We start from the raw sequence: 18,699 nt of genomic DNA on the forward strand, positions 1-18,699 counted from the left end.
ACAAAAAAAAAAATAAATAAATAAAACATCACTGAGATAATTGATGTGCCTTAGAAACTTAATTTCTTAATCTTAATTTGTTTTAAATGCTGTATTCTTCATATTTTGTGTCATTTAAAAATAATTAATGTTTTTTAGGAAACGTCTGAGCATACAAGGTTTTTTCGAATGAATGACAAAATATGCTTATATTACAACTGTCACTCCTCAATAAACTCACATGACAATCCCAGTAATGTTTCGTGATATAAAAACTAGGAATCAATAGGTATCAATTCTTTCTGGTGTAAAATATTCATTTTTTATATTCCCGGAAAAAAGGGCAATTTGAACTTCTCTTTATAACAAAAAACATAAAATAAAGTTATAGTGTGAGTTTTATACCAAAAGACATTTGAAAGTTTCTTAAAAAAAGAAACAATATTGAATTTGCCATTTCAGCTGTTTCTAAATGAGTGGCTGAATGTGAACCCGTTTTGTGTCAGTAAAAACTTACGTGTTTCCAAGTTTATTTCTTAGTTGTGTTTAAATATTGTACTTGTTTGCAATTATATACTTATGGGTGTACTTATGTTGTGTAACTTTGGTATAAGTATACTTATAGTCTAACAAGAATAAGAATTACAAAAAATGTTTTAACCCTTTTATGCGGTGATGTGCAAAAAAACTATTTAATTTTAATTGGGTGGTCAGCACCACAGCCACTACCAAGACATGTTTCAGCCTTAAATATAAGTTTAGTTAAAAAAAAATCAGAACAGTTTATCCTTTATCATAAATTAATGTATTTCTTATACACTTCTTTGTTATAAAATAGACTTTGAAGTAAATTTTTATTATAATTAATGTTTTAATGCCTTAAAAAGACAAAATTAACCCCAATATACCAAATGTTTTAAAATCTTCAATGTCCATAACACTCAATGTAAAAAAATACCCCTCTATAGCAGGGTAATATTCTGTTTTGAACCCTCAATATAAAAAATTTTTTACGATTTAGGAGAGAAAATAATACCCCTGTTTAATGAATATCCAGTGTAGAAAACCCCTACATAACAAATGCAATCCCTGAATTACAAATGTCTCCATTCCAAACCACGGTTTAGCGTAGTTGGGTTTGGATTGTCATGTTTCATGGACAGGAAAAACATAAGACTTGCTTCCCACAAACTTTTCCTACAACCATCAGTCAGTCAGCACTGAGTTGTCATTATGTTTACACTGTATTCGGTAGTGTTGTCATCGTGAATTCACAGTGTTATCGCTTTTTGTGTGTTCATGTTTGCTATGGTGCAAAAAACTCTAGAAAATCACTTACTGTTAAATTTAAACATAAGGTAATACAATTTGTTTAAAAAATCCCAAAAAGAAGAAATTGGAAATTTTCGAGAACTTTGACAACACTCTTTCCACATTAGCCACAATAATTAAAAAAATAAAGAAGAGTAAGAAGTTGAGGGTGGACTGACCAAAATTTTCAAAATAATAACAAATGTGAGCTACAGGATGTTGAAAAAGATGTTATTAAGTGGTTTAAATAATGGCGGGATAAAAATTTACCGGTTGAAGGTCCTATACTCCAAAAAAAACTCAACATTTTGCAGCACAATTAGGACACACTGACTTTCGAGCCAGTAATGGCCGATAGGATCAGTTCAAAAAAAGGCACAAAACAGTTTGTGGTGAAAGTGCTACCATGGATGATGCAATTTGCAAAGAGTGGAAGGCTAAATTGCTATCCAGACTTGACCCATGGATACCATCCAGATAACATTTACAACACAGACGAGACAGGGCTTTTTTTATGTGCCTGCCGGATAAAACACTAATTTTTAAAGGAGACCCTTGCAACGGAGACAAAAACAGCAAAGATTGTTTGACAGTCTTGCTTGGCACTAACTCATTTGGTACAGATAAACTGAAACCTTTGGTTACAGGAAAATCAAAAAACCCAAATGTTTCAATTCATATGTCAATTCTTAAACAACTTGGAATGCTAGTCCCCAACAAAACTTAGTGTGTTGGATGCTTACTTAAGAATGGAACAATGTGGACGACAAAACTATTGCCAAGAAAAGTGGCCTTCAAGTGAATGATCGTAACCAAAAACAAGATGAGGACGATACAGAAGTTCAATCTACAGAATCAATCGAAGGATGTTAGCTGAGAGTAAGGAAAGCTTTAAACGTAGACTTAGATTCTAAAGAGTGTCAACTTCAATGATGACGTTGCAATCTGTGGAAAGCTCATTGAAGCTGAAATCATATCTTCCGTCGCAGGGGAGCAAGAAACAGTAGAAAAAGCAGAAGTCAACGAGGATGAAGAACTTGTTAGTGGTCAACCGATTTTACAACAAAGAACGTAAGGAACGCAAACATAAGTTAGTGTTTTTTTTTTCTTAAAAAGATGGTGTTCTTAAATCTATAACTTTGCTGGATTGTGAAACGGATAAGTTAACACAACAAGGTAAAAAGGATCCAACATTAACGATATATGCATGAATAATAATCCAGTTGGCAGGTGTCTCAACAGCCATTACGTACGAACATTGATTTTACCGTAGAGGTCTATTACGGCCATGGGCTGTAAAAGGATTAATGTAGCTATTTTAAAATATTTGACCTGGAAATTAAATGGACTGGTTTGTGGATGTCCAGCTGAAAAAGTAGCTCATTAATCCTTTCAGGGCCAGGCGGCAATATATTGCCACCATAGATCGCGTCTGAAAAGTGCCAGGCGGCAATATATAGTCTCCTTGATATTCGTTGTTTTCTTAAATAAATACGACGTCAAATGATTAAAGTTTTATGGTTTTTTATTCCCTGGTATATTTGTAGATAATTAATATGAATATCATTTTTATTTTAGAGGTCTATGCATTTTTATTTCGTAATTAATTGTCATGTGACATTATCAGCTGACTCGATCTATTGTTGTTAATTCTTTATGCTTTAGTGTAATCGTATTATTGTATGCTGGATTCTTCTTCATTATTTTATTTTGTGGTTGTAAATATTAGTAGTGTTAGTAGTTACGTGCTTAGCTATTGTGTGTAGTAGTTACAATGACTGACAATTTGCGATCTCAGGGAGTGAAATTGTAAGTAGCATATTTGTAAATAGAAAAAGTGTAAATAAATTTCAATTAAAATTGTGTAAATATTTCTTGGTAAATAGTGTTTTTAACTGTATTGAAACTGTTTATGGATCCTACAACCATCTGTTTACCGGTACATCCATAATGTAAATATTTATTTTAAGTTTCTTGCAGTGTTATGATTGGATGACATAAACTATTTTGTTCTAAGAGTTAGTTGCTTTATCACTTATAAAATGTGTCATAAAAAATTTATTTATGAGAGAAATAACACAAAATTTTGTATGGTTGTTCCTTTCTAAATGTACAATATAATAACATAGCTTCCCACAGTAAAATTAGTTTTAGTTTTTTAGTTATTTACAAAAAAAAAAAAAATAAAATTTTTTTTATGTAATCCATTAAAACATTATTTTTTTAAATTACTTAAAACTACATCTATATATTTTTTTGTTGATAGTATATATCTATACGAGTAATTTGGTGCAACTTTTAGGTCATTCTCTAATTTTTATGAAAAGTTATAAATTTTAATCTAAGAGACTGCAAAATCACCAATTTTAGCCTGGCACTTTTGACTAGTCACAAGGGGATATGATATGTGAAAAAATTTTGCAACATCTCATATTTGGTCCTGGCCCTGAAAGGGTTAAATTGTTAAAATGCTTATTTGTTTCTTTCTATATCAATTAGAAACAGAAATATGGTGTTTCCACTTTGTTACAGAACTCTCTGTATATGTGACTTTTTCAAAATAAAATTATATAGTCAGACTACTTCAAATAAAGTGGTTTGTTTTATTTACATTAGGCCCTTTAAAAATTTATAAAATTATTTTAGAAATATTTAATCATAACAGTCAGCTTAAAAAGCAATACGTAGCACTTTGTTTGCTTGTAGCAGACTTAATGCTCACTTAGATCCACTGAACAAATAAGGTACATTACATAGGTATTCACAGTTTGATACAGAATTACTCTTAAAGAAGAATCTCAATCAATACATCTATTCTATTTACCTAGGTCCCTTGGAGTCAGGGTACTTCCGTTCCTCCCATGAGTTGTCTCCATGGGCAGCCCCTTCCCTACCTGAAGTAACAAAAATAGAAAAATCAATAAAATAACATTTCAATTCTATTTTTATTTAATTATTGGTACTTTGAGTGCCGAATCCATTTCCTACAGTCATCCACAAGACGCTAAGACTATATTCTGTAAATTTGTAAGTATTAGTGACAAAGTCAATAAACAACTTTACTATCGAACATATTCAATCAACTGTTTGTTTTTTATGGCAATTAAATACACTTATTCTATTATTGTTAAAACAAAAATTTAAAAAAGTTAAAATACGAGTTCCAATCAATCAATTTTACCTTTTTTATTAAAACATTGGGCCAATATTTTCAACAGTTTTCAGTAAAATCATACAAGAGGTCATGAAAGACTAACAAAATTTCGTACATAGTAAATTTTGTATAAAGAAAAACAGTATATAACAGTTAATAAGTATACCACACTGTTTCTTTAAGTACTTGAAACGCTGTTTATTAAGTTTCATCAAGCAGTACCAATCAACCTTAGCCAGGTTCTATATTGCTGTTTTTCTGACAGCATTACATTAAAATAAGTCCAGAAACAAAAATAATTGCCAATCTTACCAAGAAAAAAAGTATATTAATTTAAAGATAAAGTAACATACCAGGGTCAGCCTCCCCAGCAGGAGGTCTAGAAGTGTAGGTGGGCGTTGTAGTAGCCTGGTATTCATTGTATATCGGGGATTGTGGTGCCCGAACCTCCAACATTGTACCAATATCCTGCATCTTGTTGTCCAACATTTGAACAATAAGCACATTGCTCTCAGTTGTGTCTAATACGTGCATCATCATCTTCTTTTCCAGTATCAGCTCTTCCAGCCGGTTGCACACCTCTTCTTCCACATTGTACCTGTGGTCAAGCAGGAGCAACAGTCTCATTAGTTTTGTCTGATACACTTCCTTAAAATTAATTAATGTTATTGTGTTTACTGGCAAAAAAACACATGTTTAAACTGATTACTTAACTCCAGTAATAAGTGTATAAAAGTAATAACTTTACAGAATTTCTCAAAACACTAAAGAGTGTTTACCACAAAGAATTTAACAAATTTTGATGAAACAAACAAAAATATAATACAATCAACAGACTTGTGTTTTATTTATTACAGCCTGGTGCTTTTATCAAATTAAATAGTATGAAAAGGGACACTCATTTACAATAGGGAACGTTATATTTTTAAGAGAAGAAAATATCATAAAAACAAACAATTAATCCTATCATTGTTTTAGTGAATTGTTCCTCAGCTTTTTGCTAGGTAGAGTTAAAATCTGTAAATTATAATACTGTAAATAATTCATGATCATGCTGACAAAATCGATAAAGAAACTAGCACATTATCATGTTATATCATGTCATAGTACAAACAACGTAGTAATAAAATTAATTAATGAATTACTTATTAATGTATCTAATTCAATTAGCCTATTATTATTGGTATATGTTCCAAATTAATACATTAAATAAAATGCTTGGGTATAGAACTAAGTAGTCTGCACTCCATTGTATAAGGAGACTGAGAATAGGTTGACCTTGTAAGGGTTCAATTTTATACCCCATTTTTTTGTCCTTAAAATAGAAAACGTTTATTTTGACAAGTAAATGTGTCGATTTATTTTCCTCGATAGTCGTCGTCATTCCATTAGGAGTTGATTTGAGGTTAGGGAACCTCTACTCGGGGCAGTGCAGTTAGCCGAGCTCCGATGTGGCCGCTGCAGCGTCTGCCAACGACTGACGAAAACGCGTTCCTACGCATGACCGGCTGGCGGTCTACTTATACAGCCAACCCGACAAGGGACAGAGAGTTTGCTTGCGGACGTTGTTGTGTGAAGTCGAGTCGAGGAGAGGAGCCCGGTATCAGAGAATACGCAGTCGCCATATTATATAATCTATTTGGTGAGTCACCACGATTTGTAATCGTTAAGAAAATTAATATTTCGGTGCGTAGGATAGGTTAAGACCAGCTTAAAGGTTATTGCGTTTAGTGATAGTAGTGTATCTATTAAATATAGGTTCTACTACCCATCACTACCTTTCCCAGTTTGCAAACGTATATTTTGCATCCTATAAGCCGTATAAGCTTGTAATCCTATTCCTAAAATTAATAATTCCTTGCGTAGGATAGGTTAACAGCAGCTTATAGGTTATCGCGGTTAGTGACAGTAGTGTATCTATTCACTATAGGTTCCACTACCCAACACTACCTTTCCCCTAGTTTGCAAACGTATATTTTGCATCCTATAAGCCGCATAGGCTTGTGGTCTTACTCCTAAAAGCAACAACTCGGTGCGTAGGATAGGTTGAGTGTAGCTACATGGTCCATCTACTAGATATAGCCTATATAAACCTTTCTATAGCTCACAATCATATGTTTTGCGTACTGTAAGTCATGTAGGCCTAATAGCCTAAACTTAAAGTTATTGATCGACGCCAGGATAGGCTAGGAACTTAAATAGGCTATCTAGGTAACAGCATTGTTAACGTTATACAATAACGTTAGTCTTATTAGTATAGAGAAGGAATTTGTTTGGCTTGATATATTTATTATTGTATTTTGATATTTGTAAAGTCAAAACATAACCTCAGCTTAGCACAGCACAACAACGGACACTGAAGAAACTAGCAGCCGATACAGGGACAGGTTCGAGTCAACGGCTGTGGAATAAAGATCTCGCGGACCACCGATATTAAAAATTTGTTTTCTTATGCACAAATAATTGCTGAATAATCGTCGTTACAATAGAATTTATTTCTAAACGTCATATTTTAGAACGGGGCATTGACAGTTCTAATCAACATTTATTTACGTAAAATCGCGAAATATAGAACAGAAAACTGTGATGATATCGTTCCATTGAAGAGTGCGAATAACTAAATTTGCTCGGAACGAGTCTGAGTTTTTCTGTTCACTTACGTTTAACCTCGCTTATAATCTTGATCTCTACCAGCGTACGGTAAGGGCGTGGGTAAGATAAAAGGCGATATCACAACCCTGGAATAGAACCCAGCATGACTGCAACTATCAGGGCAGACGATATAAAAAGCGATTATACCGAAACACCTCACAACCTTTCATATTTGATTCCATACAATTTGGGCTTAACACGATCTTCAGACTAGAAAATGTTCCTAGGTTAAATAGTTAAGAACTTATTCAACTTAGTTTAATTGATGCAGAGCTGGTAATCAAATGTTTGGAATTTCTCAACAGTTGCTAAATTTTTAGATTCAAATTGACAGAAAAACAATGCACTTGAATTACTATATTTATTAAGCATACATATATTTATTTATATTTTGTAATCACACCATACATATGTGATTAGACAGTTGTCGGTTTATAAAATATACACAGTATGTGTAATAAACTCGCTTAAACTTAAAACACAAAAATAATATTCTTTTGAATAAATTGATTTTGTTTTTGACCACATTTTAAGCTGAATTCAAAATTTTGTAACATATTCAATATTTAGTAAATGTACTGGTAATTTATTACAAATGTCTGGCCCTGTATATTGAGGGAATAAATGAGATACATGTAGTCTGACTCAAAGGTCTTGTAATAACTATACTTGGTGCTTTCCAAAAATGAATACAGATTCTCTTTGACACAACATGAGATTTCTCAAATACAAGAGCTATTCAGAAAGTAAAGAATGTATCCACCTGATGCCGCCAGGCGTGCGCCAATCGCATATACATATTGATGTGCTCATGCTCGGAACCTGAGTCAGCATCCAGTCGTGACAACAGGAACATTTCTGTGCTGGCCGTTTTTTTATATTCAAATTTGAAAAGTGTGCTACAAATCTAAAATCCCGCCAGTTGTGACATAAAGTATGTAGTAAGTTTTAAGTTGACAAAAACCTTAAAACCAATAGAAATCATCGGAGCTATGTGAAGTGTACGGGGACAACGTAATGACTGAAAGTTCTGTCAGGAAGTGATGCATTCAGTTTAAAAATTGCAGAACAAAGGTTCATGATCAAGAAAAGAGTGGACACCTGAGCATTGTGACTAATGATCTGGTCACCAAAGTTGACGAAAGGATTCATGAAAACCACCTTCTCACAATAACTGAGCTATGTCTATGCTTCCCACATTGCAAACCCTTAGGAGAGCTGCCCAAAACAAACACTGAGGAAAACTGTTATCAAAAATTTTGCTTTTGTAAGACAATGCACAACCTCACACTGCAAACCATATGCAAGAACTCTTGAACTCGTTCAACTGGGAAGTTTTTCCTCATTCCCCTTCAGTCCTGATCTTGCTGCAAGCGATTGTCACTTGTTCTCGAAAATGTAGACCTGGCTAGCAACACATCATTTTGACAATGATGAAAAGCTCCATGTACGTGTCACTGATTGGCTGAGATCACAAGGTTGCAGAATTCTATGACACAGGAATTACAAAGCTTGTCCAAAATTTACAACAAGATGGAAAAGTGGTCATAATCAGAATTATGTTCAAGGAATTACATAAATATAATTCCTTTCATTAACCAATGTTTTCAAGGCAAACGTTCACTGAAAAATTTTAATGCCCTTCTATTTTTATTACACGGTTTGACGCATTCTAAAATAATGACTAGTTTGAGATTATTAAACAGTGATAAGAGATACTATACCTTGTCTCATAACCTGTAAGACAGCATACAAGGGCCTGGGCCTTGACTGTGGTGACCAGCTCAGGAGTGATTTGTCTCAGGTTCTCAAACTCAATCTGCCATAAAAAAATCAAATTTTTAAATACCTAAAAATATATTATCAATTCATGAACCTGTAAATAATCTGTTTTCAAGAAATATATGCTACTCACTGATGAAACGTAATTTTGTAATTATCATGACAAGATAAATTCTATAAAAATGTCTACAAACATGAAACTAAAATGACTAGATAGTATAGGAAGAGCAGGCTACTACTATCAAGATCAGATATCTTTTGACTGTAATAGAAATATTAAGTAGTAAGAATGTGTTCCTTTTTAATAACTACTTATATGTGAATTTTTTATTTCTATTTAAGGTGTCCAACATTAACCCTTTCCGGGCCAGGCGGCAATATATTGCCGCCATAGATCACGTCTGAAAAGTGCCAGGTGGCAATACATAGTCTCCTTGATATTCGTTGTTTTCTTAAATAAATACGACGTCAAATGATTAAAGTTTTATGGTTTTTTATTCCCTGATATATTTGTAGATAATTAATATGAATATCATTTTTATTTTAGAGGTCTATGCATTTTTATTTCGTAATTAATTGTCATGTGACATTATCAGCTGACTCGATCTTTTGTTGTTAATTCTTTATGCTTTAGTGTAATCGTATTATTGTATGCTGGATTCTTCTTCATTATTTTATTTTGTGGTTGTAAATATTAGTAGTGTTAGTTGTTACATGCTTAGCTATTGTGTGTAGTAGTTACAATGACTGACAATTTGCGATCTAACGGGAGTGAAATTGTAAGTAGCATATTTGTAAATTGAAAAAGTGTAAATAAATTTCAAATAAAATTGTGTAAATATTTCTTGGTAAATAGTGTTTTTTAAATGTATTGAAACTGTTTATGGATCCTACAATCATCTGTTTACCGGTACATCCATAATGTGAATATTTATATTAAGTTTCTTGCAATGTAAGAGTCAGTTGCTTTAACACTTATAAAATGTTGTGAAGTACAATTATGTATATTTATACAAAATGTGTCATATAAAAATTATTTATGGGAGAAATAACACAAAATTTTGTATGGCTGTTCCTTTTTAAATGTACAATATAATAAAATAGCTTCCCCTCAGTAAAATTATTTTTCCTTTTTTAGTTATTTGCAAAATAAAAAATGTGTATGTAATCTATTAAAACATTATTTTTTTAATTTTAAATTACCTAAAACTACATCTATATATTTTTTTGTTGATAGTATATATCTATACGAGTAATTTGGTGCAACTTTTAGGTCATTCTCTAATTTTTATGAAAAGTTATAAATTTTAATCTAAGAGACTGCAAATTCGCCAATTTTTAGCCTGGCACTTTTGACTAATCACAAGGGGATATGAGATGTGAAAAAATTTTGCAACATCTCATATTTGGTCCTGGCCCTGAAAGGGTTAAAGTCTGGAATATGTAAATCTGCCTTTTCTGCTACATTCTTCTACATCTAAAATCTGTCACTGAAATCACGATTTTTCCTTCTTTCCCAATACAAAAATATTAAACTAAGCCAACATTCAAAACCAAAACCTTATAAAAAAAGCAGTGGATAACAGGGTTTCAGTGACCATCACTGGGTTAACAAAAACTGAAAGACTGCTTTTCTAGAACTGGTACTTTCCTCATCATCTGATGTCAAAATAAACCTAACATATAAAGTTAACCAGGTACAAAAATAAGTAACAAAGCAACTAAATAAATTAAATGGCAATAAATACATGAGGTTCGCTTAACAATATAAAGTATATATACCTGCATCAAAGACAGAAGCAGCACAATCAAAACAATATTATACAGCATGTATATGCACGCATCACATCAGGTTGTGACGCGTGCATATATATCTTGTTTTTATTGATTTTTTCATATCATCAAAATGTGTTTTTCATAATAACAATTTAATATTTATTTTAATGAAACAAAATATTACACCAAATTTATTTCGTAAAAGGTAATAAGGCCTTAATAGTACTTTTTGTACCGCAGCTATTCTACTATGTTACTCCTTAAATTGCTGGCCTAATGTTTGTATATTTACAAGCTTTCCAGAAAAAAATTCTTGTTTAATACTCACTCAATAGATTTCATAATTTTTGTTTCTTTTGCAACAAATTTAAAAATATAATAGTATGTTTTCTGGTAAATATAAAATACAATATATTTTAATGTATGTTACAACGAAATCTTTTAAAGTTTATTGTGAACTCTTGAGTATTATTCAAAATGTCTGTATGTATTATTTTTTACATTTTGTTAAGCTATACCATGTGAAATGCCACAAAATTATAAACAAAATTCATGTATAGTACTCTATTTTGCCGAATAAAAACAAACAAACAATTTATAAAAAAACTTCACTTGATTACCAGCACTATCCGGCCTACAGAGAATTGTTGAACTAATACTCTTCTCTAAAGCCTGTAAGAGACAGGCCTCTTTGTCTGCAAAGTTTTTCTTCACTTATTCTTATAAATAAAAGACATCATATAAAACACAAAATAACACTACTTACACAATAAACTAATGTCAAAAATATATTTTAAAAATTTATACATTTCGCAACAATACTGGAAACAATAAAACAAACAAAAGTTCATTGCTATGGAAACTTACAAATATCAATATTAATATTATTACACTAATAAATGTACATTGTATACCACTTTATGATTCGTTTTTGCATCAAAACATAATTACATATAACAAAGCAAACGATGCTACTACCCAAATGTGCAATTCACAAATCATAGGCTGACAGACCATAACACAACATCATAGTTAATAATCATTCCAAAGACACAAGGAAGAAAATACAAAATTGGACTTTACATATTGAATGCAATTATAAGGTTACTCAAATACTTCAACTGTGTACTATTTTAATTATCTTAATAAGGATTATCGAGCCGATCGACGCTAGCAATTTACGAGGTTTTTACCATGTCGGATATTGCAATGCCGCGGCGCTCAAGGGATTAGTAGTCAAGGGATACAGATTTTATCTTGTTTTTATACAACTTAGAATTGGAAACTAATACAATTCTTGTACGATTGAGAAATAAGAAACATGTTAATCTACTATAAATACAATTTTGCCATCTTCCTAGTAGTTTGAAACATTTTTTTTTCTAAGTGTTCAAGGTTACATTAAAAAAAAGCTGTACTTTTCATTTTAGATAGGTATGGTCATAAATTTGTAATCACTAAATAAAACAAACAAAAAAACAATACTTATTACTTCACTAGGACCAGACCAAAGACTAACATGTTTTTGATTCAAAATAACTATCTTTAATATTAATATTATTATGCAACAAAAATGCAGCTGTGTCTTCACACAGACTTGTTATCTCAAGAAGTCACAAAATAAAAAGTATGAATATTGGTTTTTGTGATTTTAAAAGTGATTACAAATTGAATAATCAACATAAGCTTCACATGATGATTATATGTACATAGAAAGAAAATATCTTGAATCTAGAAACATTTTCCGAAACAACATATTTTGTGAAGAAATGAATATGTTGCAGTGTATACATCATCATTATTATACAGTGTGAATACATTTATACAAATTATTTAAAGGAGCCATGGAAAACTAAAAAAGGACTATTAATTTAAAAAATGTTTAACAAGGCTGGAGATCTACTGCTAAAAAATATATATTACACAAACATACTGAACTGTGTGTGTGTGTAGCAAATTCAAGAAGCAACCAACATGCGTCCGTGCAACCAAATTCAGAAATGGTGCGTGTGTGTGATAAGTATAACCCACCTCTTCGTGGTTGCCGTAGTCAACAAAGTTGATGAAAGCCTTGTCTTGGGTCACTTTGAGTATCTCTGCACGGTACCATTTATTGTCCTCGTACAGCGCACAGCATGGCTCGCCGACGCGCATGTTGATCAAAGGCAGGTTCTGCGCTGTTCGGCAGTGGGTGGCCACACAACTCATGATCTATATATATATCATGGTCAATCACTTTTAGCAGGTTTAAAGCAATAGAGAATTAACTTTTTAGACAATTTTATTTAAGAGTAGTAGCAATAATGAGTTGAGAACTAAATGACACAGCGTAAGGAAAGGTTTACAATATTCAAGAGTGAATACCATCATGAATAACAGAGCTACTGTGTGATCCTGGGGGAACAGAGATCACAAGAAGAGGTTTACAATATTCAAGAATGAATACCATCAAATTACAGAGCTACTGTGTGATCCTGGGGGAACAGAGATCACAAGAAGAGGTTTACAATATTCAAGAATGAATACCATCATGAATAACAGAGCTACTGTGTGATCCTGGGGGAACAGAGATCACAAGAAGAGGTTTACAATATTCAAGAATGAATACCATCATGAATAACAGAGCTACTGTGTGATCCTGGGGGAACAGAGATCACAAGAAGAGGTTTACAATATTCAAGAATGAATACCATCATGAATAACAGAGCTACTGTGTGATCCTGGGGGAAACAGAGATCACAAGAAGAGGTTTACAATATTCAAGAATGAATACCATCATGAATAACAGAGCTACTGTGTGATCCTGGGGGAACAGAGATCACAAGAAGAGGTTTACAATATTCAAGAGTGAATACCATCATGAATAACAGAGCTACTGTGTGATCCTGGGGGAACAGAGATCACAAGAAGAGGTTTACAATATTCAAGAGTGAATACCATCATGAATAACAGAGCTACTGTGTGATCCTAGGGGAACAGAGATCACAAGAAGAGGTTTACAATATTCAAGAATGAATACCATCAAATTACAGGGCTATGTGTGATTCCTGATGGAAATATAGGTAAAAATACCTGTCGTAATAGCCAACCACAAGGCCACAGAGAGTTGTAGTATATTACCACACATATAGGAGAATGGCAGGATTGATACAGATAAATGAACAGTAAAGGAGGCAATAGTATATGTAAAACCTGGTAGAAGTACAAAGACAGATCCACTGAGATGAAAATAATGGAACAACTTTGTAACTACAATATTTTGTAAAAGCAGAGTTGTGAGAAGTGACAGAAGAGAGAAGAGGAAGATAGGAAAGGGGGGGAGAACAAAATGCAAGCTAGAGAGATGAGATTAGCTTGAATTGAAAAAAATATGAGATGAGGATTTAACCCATTGCCATACCTCCCATATCTGTCGGTGCTGGGCCCTATTAGGCCAGCAAATATTACACAAATTGTAGTGTTTTAGATAAATAACCGTACAAATAGTGAGTATTAACATATTTACATAAAACTTTTACTAAATTGTTCAGATTTACACTGACTTTTATATAGACACCTTTACAAATTATTTAAGGAAAAACTTTTTTTATTTTAAATAAATAATTTTACAATTATATATTTTGAAACATAAATTTTTAAAGCAAATATTTTTTTTCTACATTGAAAATTATTTATGCCCTTTAGAAACTAATTTATTTTATAAATTAACCCTTTCAGTGCCAACGTCCGACTAGGACGTCGACGAAATGTGCAAGAAGAGCCAGCGTCCGACTACACGGACGTGTAGAAAAGAAATTCTAAAAAATACTAAACGTGGTTTAACTGACGTAATTTTGTTTTATATATATATATATATATATATATATATTTATAAAGAACCAATCCTTAATAAAAACAATTGTTAAAAAGTATTTTTATCATTTTAGTGTTATATATAGGAAACGAAATACAAGTGGCAGTGGACATCGCCGTTCCGAGTGACAGTCGTCTGTTGTTTACTTAGTTTTGCCGTTCGCGTAAAGTTAATAGTTCAGTTGTTGTTATTATTTTTATTTCTTACGTTGAGTGTTAATAAATGAAGCGTAGTGGTTCACCTCTCAGTGAAAATACAGTACGGAGAGTGTTGGAAGATGAGTGATTGTTCTGTGAGTAGTTTGAGTGAAAGTGATGAGTCTTCTAGTGTAGGTTTTGACAATACAGACAGCGATCCGGATTACGATCCTAATTTGCCCTCAACATCGCAAACTAATAGGTCTAGACTGAATCACTTGTCCTTTAGACCTTTACAAAATGATTGTTCATCATCTGATGATGATGCCCCAGACGTAGAACTTGGGTTTGAAACACAACCTAGGCCTAACCTACAAACAAGGCCTAGAGGTCGACCAAGTAATGTAGGCCTACAGGAATTATTTGAACTATCCTCTTCTGATTCTGAGGATGGTACTGGATGGGATGAAGTGGCAGTAGATGGCAATGTTAGCTTTTGCCACCAATTTTCATTTCAAGAACTTTCGGGTCCAAAACATGCTCCACCCCGTAACTCTTCTCCATCATCATATTTCAGTCTTTTTTTTACTAGAGCTCTTCTAGAAATCTTTGTAAAATAGACCAACAAGTATGCCACAGATTTGATAAATAATAGCAATCTAATGAAACCTCACAGCCGCTCAAAATCATGGAAACCTGTTACAATGTTAGAGATGCAGGCCTTTTTAGCAGTTCTTCTGAACATGGGAATAAAAAAGCAATCTACAATCTACAGCTACTGGTGGACTGGTTCTAGTCAATATATTTCTTGGTTCTCAAGAATGTTCACTAGGAATAGATTTCAAGCTATTTTAAGATTTTTTTCACATGGTCGACACAGGCCTTCTTGCGAAACCAGGTGAACCAAATTATGATGCTTGTGCCCGATTTCAGTCACTAATTGACCATGTAAATAGGGTTTTCAAATCACACAGTCAGTTGAGACAATACTTACCAAAAAAGAGACACCGTTGGGGAATCAAACTGTGGATGCTGTGTGACTCAGTCACGCATTACTGCATCAATTTCTTTGTGTACAAAGGTGCAAATGGGAGTGACGTGCAAATGGGAGTGACAAAGATGAAATAAAAGAAAATGGACTGGGCTATTTTGTTGTCACAAAGCTGTTAGATATGGCTGGACTACTGAATAAAGGCTATCACATGTTTTGTGACAATTTCTTCACCTCTCTTAGGCTAGCAAAACACCTGTACTCTTTTTGACAGGTACTATGCGTATAAACCGCAAAGGACTTCCTAATGTAGTAAAGCTTAAATTTAGTGTGGGAGAAAAGAAATATTTCAAGAAAAATGAGATGACATTGTTAGCATTTAGGGAAAAACAATCCCAGACAAAGCAGGTATTAGTTTTATCTACAGATGGCACCGTTGAAGATGAGAGAAGGAGCAAAAAATATGGCAGGAGAAAGGTTACTTTCAATATTTTTGGAAGAATGGTCCTCAATTCCTACATAATTTATAAAAATAATTCTGACAAACCTCTTGCTAGGCTCGAATATACTGTGGCACTTATAGAAGAACTTTCTACAGAGTGGCTGGCCCTCCAGGAAAGAAGGCCTGTGCTATACAATTTACCTGGAAATAACCGGCAGAGAAATGAAGCCGGTTATAAAAATGGCATGAAAATGGTGGTGGTGATGGCGATTGGACAATGTTTTTAGATAAACTGCCAAATAAAAAAGAACTGAATTGCTCTGTATGTAGCAAAAAAAGTACCCAGGCAGGAGGAAAAAGGAAGAAGGCTACCTTTTCTTGTAAAACATGTAAGAAGGGACTTCACCCATATTGTTTATCATTTCACAAGTGTTAGTTTTTTTTTGTTATTTTCAAGCTACTTTTCTAAAAACTGTATATATAGGACTAGGCTAAGTGTTTTTCATTGTGTAATTGGACTTAAGAACAATTACAGATACAGTTTTATTTGCAGTTTTATGTATAAATACACTTCTTTTATTAAGTGCAACACAATTTTTAGTGAAATGAGCGAAAGTCAAGATTCCCAATATTTCTATAACCAATCCTAAAAACTTTATTTCTGAAAATATCAGTTTAAATTTTTGTATATATGTTTAAAACTATGTGGAAGTTTAAAAAATAACACTACTTACAGAGTGAGGAATTTTTGACATATTGTATTTTTACACTAAACAGAAAAGTTCATCAAAAAATTTATGTAAGTATTTTTTTCCATATTTTATTTTTTGTTATACATATTTAGTAAAGTTATTATAGGTGTTTATATTTACAGTGATTATTTATGAGCAAAAACAAAAAGTAACCATTTTCATCAATAAATAATGAATCTATGATCTTTTTTGTGAACAGCTAAAAAAAGCCAATTATTGCTTGGCACTTCTTGCATCTACAGATGGAGCTATACCTGGCATTTCTTGCTCATACAGGCTCTAGGGGTAATGTCTGGCACTGAAAGGGTTAAACATACTTTTATGCAAAACTAGGGCACAAATGTTAATTTTGCTATATAAAATATTTTTTAAACATGAAATAAAAATGTTTGCGATTTGTAAAAAATTCTTTAAAAAATCAAAACCTACCTCCACATTGTTATCAAGATCCAAATCAATTATTTGTAAACTATTTTCTGGATGAATATCACCATTACAAATATCTTGATCACTAGAAACTGATTCACAATCGATGTCACGTTTACGTCTTTTCAATAACAATAGATTCTTCACTTTCCTCAAATTCACTATCTTCTAATTCACTTCCAAACAAAACATTATTAATCTCAAAATCACTTCTTATAAGTTTTTGACTCATTTTGAAACTAAAAAAAAAAATGAACGTAAACAATAACATAACCTTGTTAGCGCGAACCGGCAACTAGTGCTACTGAATTGCAACGTAGACGGCAACACAGCTGTCCGCTGCTCAGCTGACCTCGGCTGTTGCATTGTTTATACTTTATTGTTCTCATCAATGACGTAATTTATTTCGTTTACAAAACCTTATTTTAATAGATAAAGTAATCTAGATTAACAGACAAACATTAATTTTTATGTTTTTGTTTGTATTAATAATATATATTGGATTTTATTAACGTATTACACAACTACGAGATAACTCGTAGTTGTACATATGGGTCCTTTTTCCATACTACGAGATAACTCGTAGTTGTAGGCCAATGGGTTAACCCTGCAACTGGCTTTAAGCGATTATCGACGCATTAACTACAGTTTCAAAATGGCACTAAGCTATTTTCGACGCATTAACTATGTCGTAATATGATCTCTCACAGCAAGTCTATTTTTACTTTGTTTGAAGTAAAACATACGTAAATCTAAAGATAAAGATTGAAGGTTTCATATTATATCATAAAACGCTCTATAGTTAAGTTAAATCTTTCATTATATAAATTCTAAACTTGGATGTTCACATTTCCGATTGCCATTTGTTTGCGTAATTTCCGAACACGCTAAAATTACCGTATGTTTGTAAAAATTCCCTATCGTGAGTTTACGTTCTACACGATCGTAAGTGTCGTCATTGAAAACAGTGTATTCTTGGCTTTCAGAAACATCTTTTCAATAGCCAGTAGAAAAATAAATGTTTATAAAATAAACGTTTGAAAAGCTCGTGTTTTGTAAAATCCCAAAATGCCTAATGCGTCGAAAATAGCTTCATTAAATTTTGTTATTTTTGTTACTTTATCGTTGTCTGGAAATAGTGAAAATCATATCAAAACAAAGAAGAAGAATTGCTCTAAGCAACAGTATAATAGACAACAAAGACTATGAACTAGTATTTTATTTTTGTATTATTGCGCAATCACCGACTCAGCCAGTAGAGAAGAACAACGCATCGCATGGTTGCCGTGTTGATTTCTTTGTTGTTATTACGTCATTGCCGGTATTAGTGTATTGCTTGCTATTTATTTGGATATTTTATACTTTTCGTTATTTACTGTGTATAAATAAAAGTTTGTTTGTTTTTTTTTTTTTTTTTTTTAATTAGTGAAGTGAAAAATGTAGA

The 18,699-nt window shown here is 32.5% G+C and overlaps 1 protein-coding gene across 1 annotated transcript in view; it reads right to left on the reverse strand.

Moving 5' to 3' along the window:
* Positions 1-18,699, reverse strand: part of LOC124355586 (maternal protein tudor-like) — a 121,980-nt gene that overhangs the window by 83,062 nt on the left and 20,219 nt on the right. Inside the window, 5 exon segments of the mRNA XM_046806748.1 lie at positions 4,115-4,184; positions 4,798-5,042; positions 8,821-8,915; positions 12,686-12,818; positions 12,820-12,865. Coding sequence (XP_046662704.1) covers positions 4,115-4,184; positions 4,798-5,042; positions 8,821-8,915; positions 12,686-12,818; positions 12,820-12,865 — 589 coding nt within the window.

Source organism: Homalodisca vitripennis, chromosome 2 (genome assembly GCF_021130785.1).
Source record: "Homalodisca vitripennis isolate AUS2020 chromosome 2, UT_GWSS_2.1, whole genome shotgun sequence".
Taxonomy (NCBI): domain Eukaryota; kingdom Metazoa; phylum Arthropoda; class Insecta; order Hemiptera; family Cicadellidae; genus Homalodisca; species Homalodisca vitripennis.